The sequence below is a fragment of the Gobio gobio genome (genome assembly GCF_949357685.1).
Source record: "Gobio gobio genome assembly, chromosome: 17".
In the NCBI taxonomy this organism is placed as follows: Eukaryota; Metazoa; Chordata; class Actinopteri; order Cypriniformes; family Gobionidae; genus Gobio; species Gobio gobio.
This window is the reverse complement of record NC_137110.1, coordinates 21,637,009-21,655,624: the sequence shown is the minus strand read 5'-3', so window position 1 is coordinate 21,655,624 and position 18,616 is coordinate 21,637,009. Positions and strand designations below refer to the sequence as shown.

General features: G+C 38.9%; 1 protein-coding gene across 2 annotated transcripts in view; it reads right to left on the bottom strand.

Moving 5' to 3' along the window:
• Positions 1–18,616, bottom strand: part of pde4ba (phosphodiesterase 4B, cAMP-specific a) — a 200,900-nt gene that overhangs the window by 119,129 nt on the left and 63,155 nt on the right. For both annotated transcript variants that reach the window (XM_079840808.1, XM_079840809.1), the window contains one exon: positions 9,984–10,222. In XM_079840808.1, the coding sequence (XP_079696934.1) occupies positions 9,984–10,222 (239 nt within the window). The remainder of the gene's footprint in view (positions 1–9,983; positions 10,223–18,616) is intronic.

Below are 18,616 nucleotides of genomic sequence, written 5' to 3'. Positions count from 1 at the left end.
ATTATGAATGAGAGTATAAACAAAACAGTTGGAACAGATGGTAAAATCTTATATTTTATGTGATGCTTTGACAGATCTTTCAACACAGAATACCTGTGATAGAGAACTTAAATTCCAAAATTAAGCAAGTAAAGATATGGGTTGAAACTAAAAAAAAGGGTACAATTCTGAAGGTTGCTGTGATGAGAGCCAGACCCTAGAAAGCAACTGAGAAAAGTATGGCTATAAGTATCAGTATGGACATTATCAGTATCAAATTGTTTAAGAGCTACGAAAAAAGAAAAAAAAAAATTGTCATTTTAAGATCTATGATTGTGACCTATAAGGTTGTGCATATCAAAAAAGGAAGGGGCCCAGAACTGAATCTTGAGGCACCCCACGGCCCACTTACTAGCTGATGATGAAATGATGAAAATCGTTTTTGAAATTCAAAAAGAACTGATGCACACACTGAAAACATTTTAACAAGTTTTACATTTGAAAATCAACAAAAAAAAAAAAAAAAAAAAGCAGCTCTCTGCACTTTTTTAAGCAAGATTCTATTCTGTGGCATTTCCTTCCTTATAATGACCGTTGTCAATAGCAGCGCATTATAAACAGTGCACATCCATGCATCACAACGGACACGCTCTCTCGTTTAATTCAAATGCAACTTGCCGTCTTGCGTCTTTGTTTTTGATTGTATTGAAAATGAAATCAGAGGACTTTACTATTAATACTACTGTAATATTGTTGTGATCATCTTGTCTGGACGATTGTTTTGTACGCTAAACAAAATGGATTTATAAACAGGTAAGATTTAAAACATTAATCTCAATTCAATACGTAATTATTTAATCTGTGTAATAAGTGTACAATGAATAACGGTATACATTATTATCCCTTAAATGTCACCCTTTATAGTTGTTTGAACTTGTTCGTTTGTCTTTGGTTCAAAGCCACTTGCTGCAAATTTTTCTTCACGAAAGCTTCACATTTATTTCAAGTGAGTGAGATCAAATATTTCAGCTCAAAACAACATTTTGTGTCCAATTATTTCCCAGACGTAGTTTTGGTATTGAGGTCAAAGTTAACTTGCCTTGTGTTCTTTGTAGGTGATGGTCACGAAGATGACTCTGCAGATTTGAAGTGTTTCCCCATATTGCAGCGACTTTCTTTTTGCATGTTCTGCAGACAGGGTGACCATCCTCGATTAGGTTTACTTTTGTAAAAGTCAAAATATGACCACACCTCAGTTCTGGTCTTTTAGAAGGCTGAAAAATCTCCTGAGTGTTGTCACGGCCTTCTGCCATTTCTTCTCGTTTAAAAAAAAAATGTTGCACGTTGCGTCTGCGCCTGACTGATGCTGGCTGGACAGGATTTACAGCGAGTTTTCAAAATCGCGATAATCAAACAGTTTTAATGATAATTCAATTTTAAACAATAATACTAAACGTCAGTAAATTTTATCGTGGTTTATCGTGAAATGTCTCATCCCTACATACGACACATACACACTACCTAGTTGTCGGAGCAGAAGACAAGGTCTGTGAGGTAAACTTACTGTTTTATGCACTGGTTCTGTAAAGACGGGTATAGCACGGCTTCAGTGCAGTCTTTTAAGATGACAAGATGTCAATGTTTAACAAGCTCTGTATTTCCCTCAAGACGTTCAACAATGTGGTAAGCTGGCTCCCACTGAGGGGAAACTGGGGCTCTTATTCTATTTACAGTATAAAGTACCATGAAAGTAGATAATGCCAGAGTGTGAAACTACAGTGCAAATCTGTAAACACCATTTTGAGGACCCTGCAGATGGTAGGACTTCCATTTAGCAAACACTTACAGTACACAACAGACAGTCCTCCGAGATCAACCTCACGTGAAGTGGCTTTGTTAATGGTGATAGTTCATTAGTCACTGGATTTGCTGACAGGATTTGAACCTATAACATTTAGGTTACCCTACCACATTTACTAAGTTCTAAACTACTACTATATCCTTTGTAGTGGTTTGCACTACTGTGAATTCCAAACCTTGTGCAGTAATGCAAGTTTAGCACCGGGTTCAATGGAGAGGAATGTGATCAAGTCGCTCTGACATTTCTGAGTTGTGAGCCTATTCACTGATGGAGCCTTAGTGGAAAGGTCTTACATAACTGAAGGTCTTACATAAAGACATTTCCTTACTGCTGACTGCTGCGATGAGGGAAGTCATATGGCTCACAATTCTAGTTCATATAGTAAAAGGATGAGAGACGCTGGGCACCAATGAGGACATTATGAGAAAGCTAAGACGAGAGGGAAGTGTGGTAGTGACAGAATGAGAATGAGGGCAAACGCAACCCCTGCAGAGTGATTTTAAAACCATTTCACAGGATTACAATTTGTGAGAAGTGTCTCGTAAACTCCAACAACTCCCGCTACATTTCTCACCCTACACAGTGCTGCTAAGTATTTTGTGTATCTGTAAGAACAAGTAAGATTGGCTCTACCCCAAACACTGAGTGCATCCGTTGTGGTTTCTGCTTTAAACAATGTATCAAGCTAAAGAGATTAAATTGATCCATTTTTACAGCTACTGAAAAGCCGAACTGGACGCGCGAATGAGGCGAAATCATGTCCATCGCGCAGCACTTAACACCTCTATCGCGCCACAGGAGCTCCAGACACACGTCACCGCGTCTTTACATTGACTTAACATGGAAATCACTCACTCCAGACGCTCAATTCGCCTTGAACGCAGCATTAGAGTGCTGGTTATAGTTACAGTGCTTGCAAATGCAATTGTCTGCTATTAATTCAGCCCACAACATTCAACAAAGTTTCATCTGTTTAGCTTTTATAAACTTAATACTCTGCTAAGAGCTTAATTTAGGATAAAAAAATTTTACTTTGCAATTGCTTGACATTGAATGTTCACTATTCAAAATCTAACCGATTTGGTGTTTCACTGCAATATTTACATACTGAGTTGAAATTTGGCTTCATTCTTGCCCTCATTTGCATGCTGAATTGTGATTGTTTTTTCTTTATCCATCTATTTAACCATATCTGCTCATTCACTGCAAAAACAGCACAGAAGCTGTTATGAGCCGACAAGACACGTACTAATTGTACTAACAATGGCAAAGCAGCTCTGATGCTGTAGGCAAACAATTCAATGCAAAGGAAATGCAGATCTAGTTCAATTACTGCTGTTGTAACTGCACTATAGCCAGTCAGCAACTCCTGAAGTTGCAGTGAATTGCAGTTCTTGTAGTTTATGGATATGTGGGACAGACTATCTGAGCTAGTAACTTAATTTAAATGATTAGAATGTAGGGGTGTAACGATACACTTGTGTCATGATTCGATACTATCATAATACTAAACTCACGATACGATATTTATCGCAATATTTTAAGCCAAAATAAAGAGGTGTTTTTTTATTATTACTTTTTTTATTATTCTTTAGATAATATTATTGTTATTATATTAATATCAGGACACCCCATTGCATTACATGATATTTAACATTCTATATATAGTAGTTTAATGTAGTAATGTCACTGAAACTCTGTAAACGTAATTTTTTTTTCTCATGCAGAAGCCTACTCGCGCCACGCGCACACTCACTCTCCCGGTGCTCGCTATGTCCCACCTCTCCTGCTATTAATGCACTATAGATATAAGAATAAACCATCTAAAACATTTTAAATAATCATACTACTAAAACTAAATGTGATATGGTTTTTTAAATTATGTTTGTGCTTTCACTTTGCGGAGCTCCGTTCCGGCAGCGAGTATGCTTCGGATGATCAATGGAATCAGTCACAGTTCTAATCTCAAGAAAGCATGTCAAAATGACCCAAACTGTAAATGTTTAGTTCTGCATTTACTCACTCTTATTTTGTTTTCGCGCGTCACGCAATCATTTGAACGTGCGTGTTTACTACAGTAGGATATGCCCGTTGTTGTATATCTGTTCATCATAAAAAGCCATTGTGTCTCTTCAGAACACTTGGATTAGGATTAGACCACTCGATTGATTATTTTTCACGATGCCTTTATGACATTTTTTTTTTAAGTTAAATTGAAATCTTATAGGTTGACATGAGGGTGAGTACATGATGACAAAATGTACATTTTTAAGTGAATTATACCTTATAAATACAGTAAACTGAGCTCTTGATAAAACTAACTATATATCGCAAATCATATCGTTTACATCAACGATACATATCGTCGCATTTTCACAATATCTCGATATATGATGTATCATTACATTTCTATTAGAATGAGTACTCCACTCCACGGCAGGAGACATTGCAGTTGACAAAGTGGAAAATACAGGTCATTTTGATTTGGAGGGAAGTTGATTACTGCAGGCCTACTTAGTCCCAGCCTGCCTCCATTACTTGGTCTCTAAGCACAAATCAAGCCTTGAAAGTCAAAAGCTTGATACCAAAGTAATTCAACAAAATTGTTTGCGCACACACAATATATGTCTGACTATTACCACTGTGGTGTGATCAAGAGTGTCTGTGTGTGTGTGTGTGTGTGTGTGTCCTGGTAAACCCCAACATTTCCCCACAAAGATAGCAACATCCAAAATCATTGTCCTTGTAGGGACATTTTTTGGTCCTCATGAGGAAAACAGCTTATAAATCATACTAAGTGATGCTTTTTTTTAAATGTAAAAATGCAGAAAGTTTTCTGTGATGGGTAGGGTTAGGGGATAGAATATAAAGTTTGTACAGTATTGTACCGTGTGTGTGTGTGTGTGTGTGTGTGTGTGTGTGTGTGTGTGTGTGTGTGTGTGTGTGTGTGTGTGTGTGTGTGTGTGTGTGTGTGTGTGTGTGTGTGTGTGTGTGTGTGTGTGTGTGTGTGTGTGTGTGTGTGTGTGTGTGTGTGTCCCAGCAATCCTTCATTGCCTCTCGTCTGATGGCTCCTCTGCCATTTTCAGGCGAAGTGTAATATGAAAGGAGATGCCTCAAAATTCTCCACTAATAGCTTTGAAGGACACCATCAAAACATACAATCAAAAGCCTTTGAGAAAGACGATTCTAATCTTCCCCAAGAAAGGCCACCGAGTAATGAGAAAATAACAGACTGGAAAAAAGAACAAACATACACAGACACATTTTATTTTTCTATCTAAGCTACTGCCATTCCATAGACTTCTATTGTTTTTATTTATAGCTAGTTACAAATATTATAACCTCATCTTAACAGAAAACTTCTGAATTTTTACAGTAAATTAACTACTGTATTTTTATAAAATTTTAACAAATGAGGACACCCCGAAAGGGGGTTTTGTCTGATTAACAGGGTACACTGATTCACTTCTGGGTATAAATTTGTCCTAAAAAAAACGGTACACAAACACACACACTTTCACGATTTAAATTAGTTTGTTCATGTTTAGAGTTTGTTTTTGCTCAGTTCTATTCGTGTCTTAGGGTAAGTTTACACAACAGCGTCTTCAACTGAAAACGGAAAACTTTTTATGGGTTTTGGCCATTCATTTACACGACAATGGCGTTTTGAAAATGCAAGGTTTTGAAAATGGGTTTCAAAGTGCAAGATTTTGAAAATGATACCTTTACAGTCTCCATGTAAACGACAAATCCGTGAATCTGTGAAAACAGTGACGTCATGCGCATGCGTGTTACATGTTCACGCATGCATATTAATTGTCCATGGGGTGTTTCTTGACAAAGCTACATTTCCAACTACTGGCCTTGCATGCATAGTACAGCCTTTTTAGTCATTTTCATAGATTCGTATGGACAGACGTTGTCGTCTGCTCGTCTGTTTTTAGTACATCGTTGTTGTGTCAACATAACATACCCTAAGTTTCTAGGTTAGTTTCTAGAGTGTTAATTGGTTCTGTCTTCTCACGTTCCCAGTTTGTCACTATGGCCACTGGTTGCTTTTGTATTCTGTCAAGGCGTGTCTTGTCAATTATCTAGTTAGTTTCTTCCTCTGTTTGCTGTGTATTTAAGCCCTGTGTTTAGTTCAGTTCAGTTGTCTGTTTTTGTTACGTTTAACAGGTTGTTCTGTTCACGTTTTGGAATTTATGAGAATCCTGAGTATTTAGGTTAGTTTGATTTTGTTTCAATAAACACTGCTGCACTTAGATCCAGTTCCATCCTTCCTTGCAACCGACGGTGACGCACAGACACACACAAAAATGTAAATATGCAGACCAAAAAACAGAACCACATTCTACATGAAATTTCATCATTGTAAAATCATTACTCATAAAAGTTTCCATATCAGTAATGTTATAAAAGATCATTCAGATTTAAAACAACACGAGTCATTTTTTCTCTCCTTTTGTTAAGGTGTTAAGGTGTTTAAATGAATGCACACGCTGTTATTAAAAGAGCAGCTTCAACATTCTGCTAAACTTCTCCTTTTGTGTTCCTTTGACAACAAAATCATACAGGTTTCGCACAACATGAGGGTCAGTATATTAAATATTGCTTTGAGACAATTGACTAAACTTTACAAAGACAGATGTGTGCTTACATCATCCGGCCATTTATAGTACAGGAAACGTCAGATTAGGACTAAACAGACCTCAACCTGACCCGGACACAAGAGCGTGAGGAGATCTGCCCTGGAGTCTTCTGTAATTGCACTTCTGAATGAATCTGCATGACGTGATGTCAGATTTTTTTTTTTCTCTTCTCTCATGAACACACGCACACAAAAGAGTGCTCGATCACGAGAAAGTGGGTAAAGTCACTGATGAATTCGCTTGGCAGACAGCTCAGTGCCCTGTAGTGTCTATCCTCCAGCATCATTCCTTATGCCTGGCCCATAAAGCTATCCCAAAAGCCACCTGGGAGCGCCCAAATCAATCTGCAACGGAGTCACGTCAGCAGAAAAATAATTGTGCTCCAAATATAGCACTTTCCCTAAACCTTGTCTCCCGATTCTCCTGACACACACATCAAACAGACAGCTCTAACAAGAGCAGAGATGCATGAGTGTGAGATAGCTGGCAAATAACCAATGCTTTCCAGGGTGAGTGTGTGTTACACAGGTGTTTGCTACACAGCTTCATGCTTACATATGAACCTGTGTAGAAGTTAAAAAGGAACTAGTATATTTTTGTGGCTCTTTCGTGGATTTACTAACAGCTTTTGCCAGCGCTAGTTAAGTGAAAAATTAGCACAGAAAACGCATGGAGTTATTTTTGCGGCTGAACTTATTGCATATGCATTAGTAGGAGTTTCCCTTTCAGACGCAAAATTTATGGGAGTATTTAAATGGATCACGCAATGTGATTTACTAAGGTTTGCCCTTGTCATGTTACTGATGTTTGCGCCATTATTTACCACCCCAAAAAAGCAATGGAATGCAATTTGGAAATGATCCGGCTGCGCCTGTGTTCTTTAATTTGCTTGTTGTCAGTAGATCATGCGCAGAACGTTCTACTCACATCTGCGCTTTTTTGGAATTGCGATCTCACTCTAATTTGCCCTGTTTAGTAAATCTGGCCCTTTAGACTGTGAAAACCTCACTTTAAATATCAATTTAAAAGAATAGTTCACCCACAAATGAAAACTCTATTATTACTCACTCACTCTGATATTGTTATAAACTCGTATAACTTACTATAGGACACAAAAACTGTTTTTTTTTTTTTTAAAGATTCTTTTTTTTTAAAGAAAAATTCTGGCCAGCTTTTCCATTTAAGGATGACTGGGGCAAAAATGGCAAGAACAACAAAAAGACACACAAAATTAAAGTATCATAAAAATGGTCTGTATAATATCTCAATGTGACAAACAGACTTAAATTTAAGTAATATTTTTTACTGGTAATCTGTCTTTTCCAGTGAGGTGTTTTGTTGTCCTGATCAAACAATTCATATCTAAAAAGAACATTTACCTAGATCAGTAACCTTTTGTGTTTCTGGGTGAACTTTTCCTTTAAATAAACATTCTGACACAAACATCCATTATAACCTCATTTTGCTATCCATTTGAGAGAGGCATGCAACCAAATGGCCTACTTTGATATATTTTATGACAAATGTGGGTCTGGAGTGTTTTTGGAGGGGGCCAGACTGATGAATGCTCATGAGGTTTACTAAACCAGAGGTGCCACACTCACACACAGAAACATCTGAGAATGGATGTCATGATGTATTTTAATCTCAATGCTGCCCTCCACTGGCAACCAATAACAACTACAAACTGAAATGTAATTTAATGGCAAACATTTATCAAATACATCTTTAAAATACTCTCCCAGTCAGACAAAGCAGCATGAAACAATCAATTGACAATTACCCTCGCACACCTGCAGATAAAAGATGCATAGGAGAAATGACCAAAAAAGTAAAAAATCCAAAACAAAAGAAAGTCCTGAACTATCTACTTGCAAAACTATAAAAAATGCCTTATTTGCTGCAATGTTTCCGTCTCATTAACTTTTTTGTTATACGTAAATTCTAAATATCACCCTTTTATATGGAGTTAACTACACTCTAAAAAAAAAAGGTTCTATCTGGCACCAACAATGGTTCTTCGTCGTAATCATAGAGGAACCACTTTTGGTGCTATATAGCACCATATCTTAACATGTTCTGAATATGGTAGCGGTGCTATATAGCACCTTAGTCAAAGAACCGGTGAAGAACCACTGAAGAACCGCTGAAGAACCACTGAAGCACCAAAATTGCTTACCAAAATATACTATATAGCACTTAAAAAGGTTCCCCTATGATTACGAGCCAAGAACCATTTTTGGTGCCATATAGAACTTTTTTTTTTTTTAGAGTGTAGTTAACTGAGGTTTGAGAGCGGGGCCACGCCTCAATCAATCATCTGACTTCTCGAAACCTTCTTATATCGGGCCGCCCCTACAGTGCGGTTTGGCTCATTCTCTCTAACCTTCCCTTCCCCTCCCTCTCTCTCTCTCTCATCCATTCAACCATCTTTACCATCCCCTGTTCTCTTCCCTTCCAGGTTGAATCGGGGGTTCTAATCACTCGGCCTACATTTAACTGAGATGATGCACTCACTCTGACTCTCCCGGCCGCCAACACAGACGCCCAGATCAGCCGGACTACCATCCCTTTCTCCCTTCCTCTTCATCCTCTCCCTATTCATCCCTAACTTCTTCAATAAATGATTCTCTAAAATTCATGGTTGTGGCATGGTCCTTGCTCGTGAAATGATGATACTAAGGATAGAATGATGCATGAAGTCACTGATTGTGATTGATAAATGATGGATCTTCGCAGTGATTAGTCATTGGTGCATTTGCTTGCCATCAGACTATCGCAACTTTGATGTCTAATCACATATTTTTACCAGACAAACTGATTGATGAATGATTGATGGATGATTATAAACCAGCTGTTGCTGTGTTGCCAACTGTAACCAGACAAATTTCCCTTTCCTCACGGCAACAACACTGAACAGAAGCAGCTTAAATCACCAGTGTGCTGCAAGCAAAATTAAAATAGTTCATCTCCCATCACGCACAGTTTGAGATTTACATAATGTTAGGCATATACATCAAAAAGACCTAACAAGACATTTTTACGGAGATTTCTAATTATTCAATCCTCTGTACAATATGTGTGCTACGAGCTTTGCAGACATTTCATCTACAGCAATTTCCAGTTCAATACTATATCCTTCAAATCTGAATGTTGTCAAAGAACAATACAACACACTAAAAACATGAGTATTGAGAAACAACTTCAGACACAGCTATAAAAGCATTGTATCAGTCCCAAACTTTTGAACGGCAGTTATATAGTATATAGGCTTATATAATATAAAAATGTATATAATATATGCAAAAAGAATCGCAAACTTAATGACAGACAGGTTTCCCAAACATTTGAATAGTTCTCAAACATATTTTGAACGTGCCACAGCACCACTTACAACAACCTACAAATAATTGGATTGGAGAAAGTTCCTTAACATCAGATATTTTACACATGATTTTTAAGAGAATCGGATTTCTGAATTCAGATGGACTCACCATTCAGAGTCCACAGGTGTGATGTCAATTCGAGGGGGTGTGATGAAGGGCAGGGTAGTTGGTCTTGCCATGATCTCGTCATCCGGACTGCGTGATCTCTCCGCCTGCCGCCATGATAAAGGAGGCAACTGTAGGTTACCAGAGAAACGGCGCCTCCTCCTACGCAGGTCTACCCCCAGCGTGCAACCAGAAGAGGTGAAAGATTCACTTAGTCTGCAGTCCGGAGGCTCTTTAGTGTCCTGGAGAAAGAGAGAGAAATAAAAAAGAGGCTAAAGATGGGAATTACTTTCAGTAGACTAAAGAATTGTATGAATTGTTTGGCAATAACTACATCAGCAGACGTGGGAAAGTATTTCATACCACTAGAGGGCATCAACACCTTTCACTTAACATTCACTTTCTAGTTTTCTTGAATATGCTGTACATAAAATTACATTTAATAGAAGTCTGCTCTACAAACATAAGTTGTAAATGTGGAAGAATCTAAATAAAACAATAATGAGCTGCAATTAATATTCCACATATTTGGTTTAGGCATGTCAGATAAATCTTCAGTCTAATATATTCAATATTCAAACAGGAGTGCTGTTATAACACTAACAAACAGGCAGAAAAAAGCACATGGTTCTGTAGTGTTTTTTTGGACGTATTGTTTTAGGTATTTTGGAGTGTCACGAAATTCCATGGTATATGCATTTTAAAGTACTGGTAAGCAAAGTACTGCCACCTACAACCAACATCTAACCATGATACTTCCATTATAGGTTTTGTAAGGAAAAGGAAAAAAACAACATCAACAAAAACTCACCCACAGATGTGAGATATGAGAAATACTTTGTATTGATTGATATGTGCTGTAGTCGCTGTAATAAATTTCCCATTGCCTTCTGGTGTGCAGACTACATCTGTGTGTACTGCAAAATCATTTCAAGCAAAAGCTTCTTTCAATTTAGTCGTCCTTACAAGGTGCACACAAAAACCAAACATATTCACAAACAAAGGAAGATGAAGGAAGGACGTGTGGATGTAAATGCAACACTTACAACTTCATTAAACTACAGCAAAGAAGACTATTCAAAATAGCAAAGAAAATGTAACAGCTCGGTGTTAATACAATACTGGACCTTGAACAATGGGAACTAAGGTGTATAATACACATGTACAGGGGTTGGACAATGAAACTAAAACACCTTTTAGATCACAATAATGGTGTGGTGTAGGGCCTCCTTTGGCAGCTACTTCAGCATCAATTTGTCTTGGGGATGACAGATATAAGTCCTTCACAGGTGCCAGAGGGATTTGAGCCATTCCTCTTTCAGAACAGTGGCCAGGTCCCAATGTGATGCTGGTGGAGGAAAATGTTTCCTGACTCACCCCTCTAAAATACCCCAAAGGTGCTCAAAAAGATCTGGTGACTGTGCAGGCCATGGGAGATGTTCAACTTCACTTTCATGTTAATCAATCCATTCTGTCACAAGTCTTGCTGTGTGTATTTGTGCATTATCATGCTGATGCACAGCACCCCTTTCAGGGTACATTGTTTAAAAACCATTAGGTGCACAGAAAGGTTGGGTTGTCCTTGGCAGTGAAATTTCGGCATTCAAGCACAGTAGAGAATGCCATGATATTGCAGCCCAAACCATCACTGATCCACCCCGTGCTTCACTCTGGGCATGCAACAGTCCAGGAGTTAAGCCTCTTTGGGTCATCTCCACACCGTAACTACCAACGGATGTGGGAAAGACAGTTAAGTTTAAGACCATGAATATTAACTGAATATTAGAGCTCCCGGCATTGGAGCTCCTGTGTAAACAGGAGAGTCGAGGTGCACATATAATTCTGCAGTGAGTAGGGCAGCTCTGTGTGTGTGTTGTTTTATGTTTTTTGGATACAATCCCGGTTAGTACCTGGACATCCCTTTCAGACAGCTTCCTCTTGAGTCGAGTTACTCCAGTTGGATGTGGTTTGCCCTAAAGGGCAAACATACACTCACCTAAAGGATTATTAGGAACACCTGTTCAATTTATCATTAATGCAATTATCTAATCAACCAATCACATGGCAGTTGCTTCAGTGCATTTAGGGGTGTGGTCCTGGTCAAGACAATCTCCTGAACTCCATACTGAATGCCAGAATGGGAAAAAAGGTAATAAGCAATTTTGAGCGTGGCATGGTTGTTGGTGCCAGGCGGGCCGGTCTGAGTATTTCACAATCTGCTCAGTTACTGGGATTTTCACGCACAACCATTTCTAGGGTTTACAAAGAATGGTGTGAAAAGGGAAAAACATCCAGTATGCAGCAGTCCTGTGGGCGAAAATGCCTTGTTGATGCTAGAGGTCAGAGGAGAATGGGCCGACTGATTCAAGCTGATAGAAGAGCAACTTTGACTGAAATAACCACTCGTTACAACCGAGGTATGCAGCAAAGCATTTGTGAAGCCACAACACGCACAACCTTGAGGCGGATGGGCTACAACAGCAGAAGACCCCACCGGGTGCCACTCATCTCCACTACAAATAGGAAAAAGAGGCTACAATTTGCACAAGCTCACCAAAATTGGACAGTTGAAGACTGGAAAAATGTTGCCTGGTCTGATGAGTCTCGATTTCTGTTGAGACATTCAGATGGTAGAGTCAGAATTTGGCGTAAACAGAATGAGAACATGGATCCATCATGCCTTGTTACCACTGTGCAGGCTGGTGGTGGTGGTGTAATGGTGTGGGGGATGTTTTCTTGGCACACTTTAGGCCCCTTAGTGCCAATTGGGCATCGTTTAAATGCCACGGCCTACCTGAGCATAGTTTCCATGTCCATGGTTTTATGACCACCATGTACCCATCCTCTGATGGCTACTTCCAGCAGGATAATGCACCATGTCTCAAAGCTCGAATCATTTCAAATTGGTTTCTTGAACATGACAATGAGTTCACTGTACTAAAATGGCCCCCACAGTCACCAGATCTCAACCCAATAGAGCATCTTTGGGATGTGGTGGAATGGGAGCTTCGTGCCCTGGATGTGCATCCCACAAATCTCCATCAACTGCAAGATGCTATCCTATCAATATGGGCGAACATTTCTAAAGAATACTTTCAGCACCTTGTTGAATCAATGCCACGTAGAATTAAGGCAGTTCTGAAGGCGAAAGGGGGTCAAACACAGTATTAGTATGGTGTTCCTAATAATCCTTTAGGTGAGTGTATATGTGGTGGTATGCTGACATTACCCTGGATACCATAGCTCTTGATATGGTCATATACGAGTCAGCGAGACACGCTCCAACAGTTTGTCCTCTTTTGAACTCTCATGTGTCTCCCATTATGTTGCATGGATTGCAATATTTTATGTACAGCTGTGCTATTGCTTTGCTAATTCAACCTTCACACTCTGCTCTTACTGATGGAATGTAAAATCAGTGAAGCTTGGCACATACAGGCTTGAAACCTCCAACACAATATTGTCCAGTGTTTCAGTTTCATTGTCCAAACCCCTGTAGATAATTGAACTGAACTAGGAGCAGGTGTAGAAAATTATACATAACATAAAACACTGACATAATCAGTCTGATTAAAGTCTGCTGTCCGTAACTTTTTTTGTGTTCAAGATTTACAAAAACTATATAATGAGAGTACAACATGAATCCATTTTCCAAACCGTGTTTTTATCTTACCCCAAATCATTATGTTACACTTATAATAAGTGTTTATATTGGGACTATTTCAGGCCGGACCGGTACAAACCGCTGCGGAGGAGCACAGTCCCTGCGTGACTCGCCATAGACATAAACAGAGAGAAGTAGCTCCGGCTGCAATGTTCTTCCGCAAGACGCATGCAGTTCTGTTTATTAACCGCTAGAGCCCAAAAAGTTACGGACTGCAGCTTTAATCTTTTACTGAGGTTGTCAAAAGCTTATTCTCTTTTTCTTTAACCTCTCACACACAAACACGCACACGCACACACACACAAGCAGCAAACCATAGTTTATGAGCAAAAAGGTACAAGTCTGTAACAGAATTTCACCACCAAAGAGACTAGTAGTTCTATGAAGGAATTTGTGTGATTTGTAGACCTTGAAAAGTTTTATATTTTCAAGTTTTAAAAGTAGTAAATCTCGATAAAATCTTAAAGGCACTTAACTAGGGGTGTAACGGTTCGCGTATTCGTACCGAACGGTTCACGGGGTGAGTTCCAAATGGAATCAGTATTCCCTATTTGATCATCCCTATGTGAGCAGGACACGGGAATCAGTATTCCCTATTTGATCATCCCTATGTGAGCAGGACACGCGTGTGCCGTATGTAGCAGTTTGGAATGCACTTGGCAAAGGGAGCGGCGTAATTTCCTCATTATCTTCAGCTGGGATGTTCCCGTGACAATGCAGCGCCAGCATAAATAAATATACAATTCATATTTTTAAGAGTTATATTACTTTTTATATACAGTATTACAAAGCATATTTTTATAAACATTTTAAAATAAAAAATGTTTATTTGTATTTGCAACAGTTAGGCTAAAAAAAAGAAAATGATGCAGATAAAACTGCGACATCTGCTGCAGTGTTGCCAAGTTCATACATGTCCGCAGGTTGAAGCGACCCCAATTGTGTGATATTTAGCACCGGGAATGCGTATTTCAGCAGGAAACCCTGCCAAAAAGACCTATATTTTACCCCCCATAAGAGATTTTTACCAAAAAAAAACCACTGAAATGAGACTGGGCTTGTTTTGGGCTAGTTTTGAGTAGCGATTGGGCGGGTTTTGTTGTGAATATCTGGCAACCCTGATCTGCTGACGGACACTGTGCTGCGTTGTCACCGGAACATCCCAGCTGAAGATAATGAGGAATTTACGCCGCTCCCTTTGCCAAGTGCATTCCAAACTGCTACATACGGTACACGTGTGTCCTGCTCACATAGGGATGGATCAAATAGGGAATACTGATTCCATTTGGAACTCACCCCGTGAACCGTTCGGTACGAATACGCGAACCGTTACACCCCTACACTTAACATTTTTTTTTCTTAATAGAAATGGCTGAGAAATTGCTATTTGCGGAAATATAACCACACAATGGAATACAAAAGTAATTTAAATTCATTGGTAATAAAAAGTGCAAGTTCTGAAGAATATTATTGTATTCTTATTGTAAAGTTATTGAAACATTTGGAATTATGGTATTTAATTGTCATTATTATTATTTTAAAATATGGTTAGATATTGCAAGAAAAAAAGGAATTGTGAATGTGAGATACAAAGTTACCTTTTTATGTTTTATTCTATTGCGGAAACAAGCTTCCATATACAATATTTAGTATAAAAGTTTAATAGCTTTGTGCATGTAAGACAATTCACATAATGTTGTATGCCGTGCTGTCCAAAAGAGTGGTAGTGAGTGTGATGGGAAGATACGTGGGCAGCTGAAGGTGTTTGATAGCAGACCAACACTGGCTGAAAAGCAAAGTAAACTTGCCAGCAACTGATATCATCAGTATAGCTGAAAAAAGAAGAAGAGTATTTCTGCATCATCTGTCAGGGACCACGAGAAAAACTCTTAGGAGTGATCAGAGCTCCGTGTTATGAAGAGGAACACTGTGGAAAGCATCTGCTAAAAAAGCTCATCTAAACAGTCAGAGCTGCAGAGCTCTAGATGCTAAGACAAGGAGGCACTCCTACTTACAACACTCCCTCTTTACTAGAACCAATTCAAGGGGAAGGTTTCATCTGAAAACAGAGGCCAAATGATGCCCTAACCTAATAGAAAATGCATTACCGCAGATCTCAGATCTCCATACGGGGTCAAATTGTAGAAATATCGGTATAAGTCTTACACTCCACAACCCCACAGATCTTTTTTGCAAGACTGTAAAAACAACTCCTAATGTAGTTCCTTCAGAAGGGAATTTCATGTGCATCGCTCTGCTGCTTTTGTCCTTAAATGTAGTATTCACTTTGAATGTTGGGAACAATTTGCTATCCATCACATCATATCCTGGGTGAATGAATCATGCTGAGAGTCTTAGAGTTCATTTCAATATTTCAAAACATTCTGACAGGGACACTGCAGAAAAGTTCAACTTTCCGAATAGACGTATAGGGATATTTATTCAAGGTTTGTTCAGTTCTCCAATCCTTGAACATCTCCTGGCTAAAGGTGAGTACAGAAGTAGTTTGTATTGCCCATGTAACTGTATGTAATGACATGATTTTATTTACTTCTTGACCGACATGCCATAATTACCAATGTGAAATGTAATCTGTGATGTTCTACTCTGAGCTTTTCATGTCCTCGGGCTCAGGGATTTTGAGTTTACAAGATGTAATTACGTGTTCTAGGAGGATGTGGATGGTTTTTACAAGTCGGACTATCATAATTACAGTAATTCTGTGAACACACCTTTAGTATCATTAAGATACTATTATAGTTATGTTACTATTTTAAATTAGTTTTTGTCTGTATAGTTTTAGTTAATGATAATAACCCTGCCTGTCACCCACATCAGTGATTAGATTGCATAAATAGTAAATGGATTTTTAATTGATCAACCTTTTTTCTCATTCGAGAAACCATTTCACTCAGATACACGTCAAAGTAGAGAAGAAAAGACTATCACAACTTCCATTTCATGCTGACTTTAACCCGTTATTCACTGAAAAACTTGACACCCAGTCTATCTCTCCTTGAGAGGGTTCATGAGCAAAGTAGCGCTGTTTGTTTTGTAAATAAATCATTCTTTTGAGTCAGATCTGTTCTGTGAATCAGTTGACCAAGATCACAACATCAACCTGATTCATTGTAATTTATTAATAAATCTGAATGATTTAAGTTTATCCACTTGTAGTGGTGTAATCAGCAATTATTTCAATTTTGGCATGTTTCTCACAAATATATTGGGCCCTATATTAACGGTCTAAGCGCATGGTCTAAAGTGCATAGCGCAAGTGCACTTAGGGCTTGTCCGAATCCAGTTTAGCTAAATTTAATGATGGGGAAAAAGGGTTGTACCTAGTCTCTTAATGAGTCATGGGTGTGTTTTGTGTGTGTGTAATCCGCCAGTTGTGCTCGCGCCATGGCGGATTCACTATTTACATGGTAGAATTTGCGAGCGGTAAGATATTTAAAAATGTTTGTGTGCTGATGCGCATCCCTGTGCGTATAATAAGCAAAGTGTATGTGCGTTGTGGACCCGCCTATAGGTGTATATTACTAACGCGCTCTTTAAATAACTAAAAAACATTGACTTTAGACCAGGTTTCAGTTGCTCAATGGCACAGGCTATTTCATTTGTCTCAAAATAGCAATGCGCCAACAATCTGGACACACCTTGTTTTCAGAGCAGCACGGCCATGGGCGCTCTAATGGGCGCAAATGCATTTGCTATTTAAACAACGTGGTGCAGGACGTGAAAATGATAACTGCGTCAGGCTGAAACTAGAGTCGTGCCTTGCGCCAGGTGTATGATAGGGCCCATTGTATGGCTTCAGAAGACATGGATTATACTGTAGTAGTTCACAAGTAACTTCTATGATATATTTAGCATGCTTTGTGTGTGTGTGTGTGTGTGTGTGTGTGTGTGTGTGTGTGTGTGTGTGTGTGTGTGTGTGTGTGTGTGTGTGTGTGTGTGTGTGTGTGTGTGTACGTGCATGCGTGCGTGCGTGCGTGTGTGTGTGTGTTTTTTTAAGCCATTTTTTAAGCCATAAAATCTTATTTTTCTTTTAAAAATCTTTTTTTGGTTCCCATCCAAAAGCTTGCGTCAAAAAAGCAAATAATTAAAATTTTTGAGTGAAATATTACTGTGTCCTTTAGACATAGTGTTCATATTCCCCTCTTATCAAGGCCAAATATGAAGATATATTGCAGAATTAAGACGTCCTCTCTGAGCTCACGGAGTCAGACAAAGGACAACATAATCTGCATTTGACCGATCCAAACATTAGCTCACGGTAAACGAATCATTTTGTGATTGGACAGCGTCCTAAGTTGATGATATCCGGCCGATCCCAGCCCTGTCTGTGACTCAGAATTACAGCGCTTTGTCCTCGAATGAACTCTGTGGGAGAGCACAAGAGCACGACGGAGCAATCAGCCAGACCAGGAATGACCAAGGTGACCTCCTGAGATTCCCTGTCTTTGGAACACTCTGCGGTCAGTGTCTGCAGTCACCCGAGACCACATTCTTTTTTAATTCATTAGACCAATGCAGCAATAAAACAGGCCTGTGTTCTACAGACAACCTTTTCTCCTTCGAACTAAAATTACCCAAAACACAGGCACTCAAACAAACCATGTCGACCATATGGTGCTTCTGACTTAGTTTGAAGGAAAAAACTTCAGGGGGAAAAAAAGTGTTTCATCACACACAGAACATTTATGGACCAAATAACACGACAGGATTGTCAGAATATCAAAATTTCAGTAGTCCAGATGGTTCTCAATTCCAGTCCTGGCGACCCACCCATTTTGTAGGTCTCTCTTATCTGACACACTCGGTTCAGTTCATGGAGCTCTCTCCTAACGAGCTGATGATCTGAATCAGGTGTTAGATAAAGAAGACATACAAAATTAACCACTGCAGTAGTCAATACCAATAACAGCGTAAAAACTAATGTTATTGAACACTCAATATTTCAAAGGTT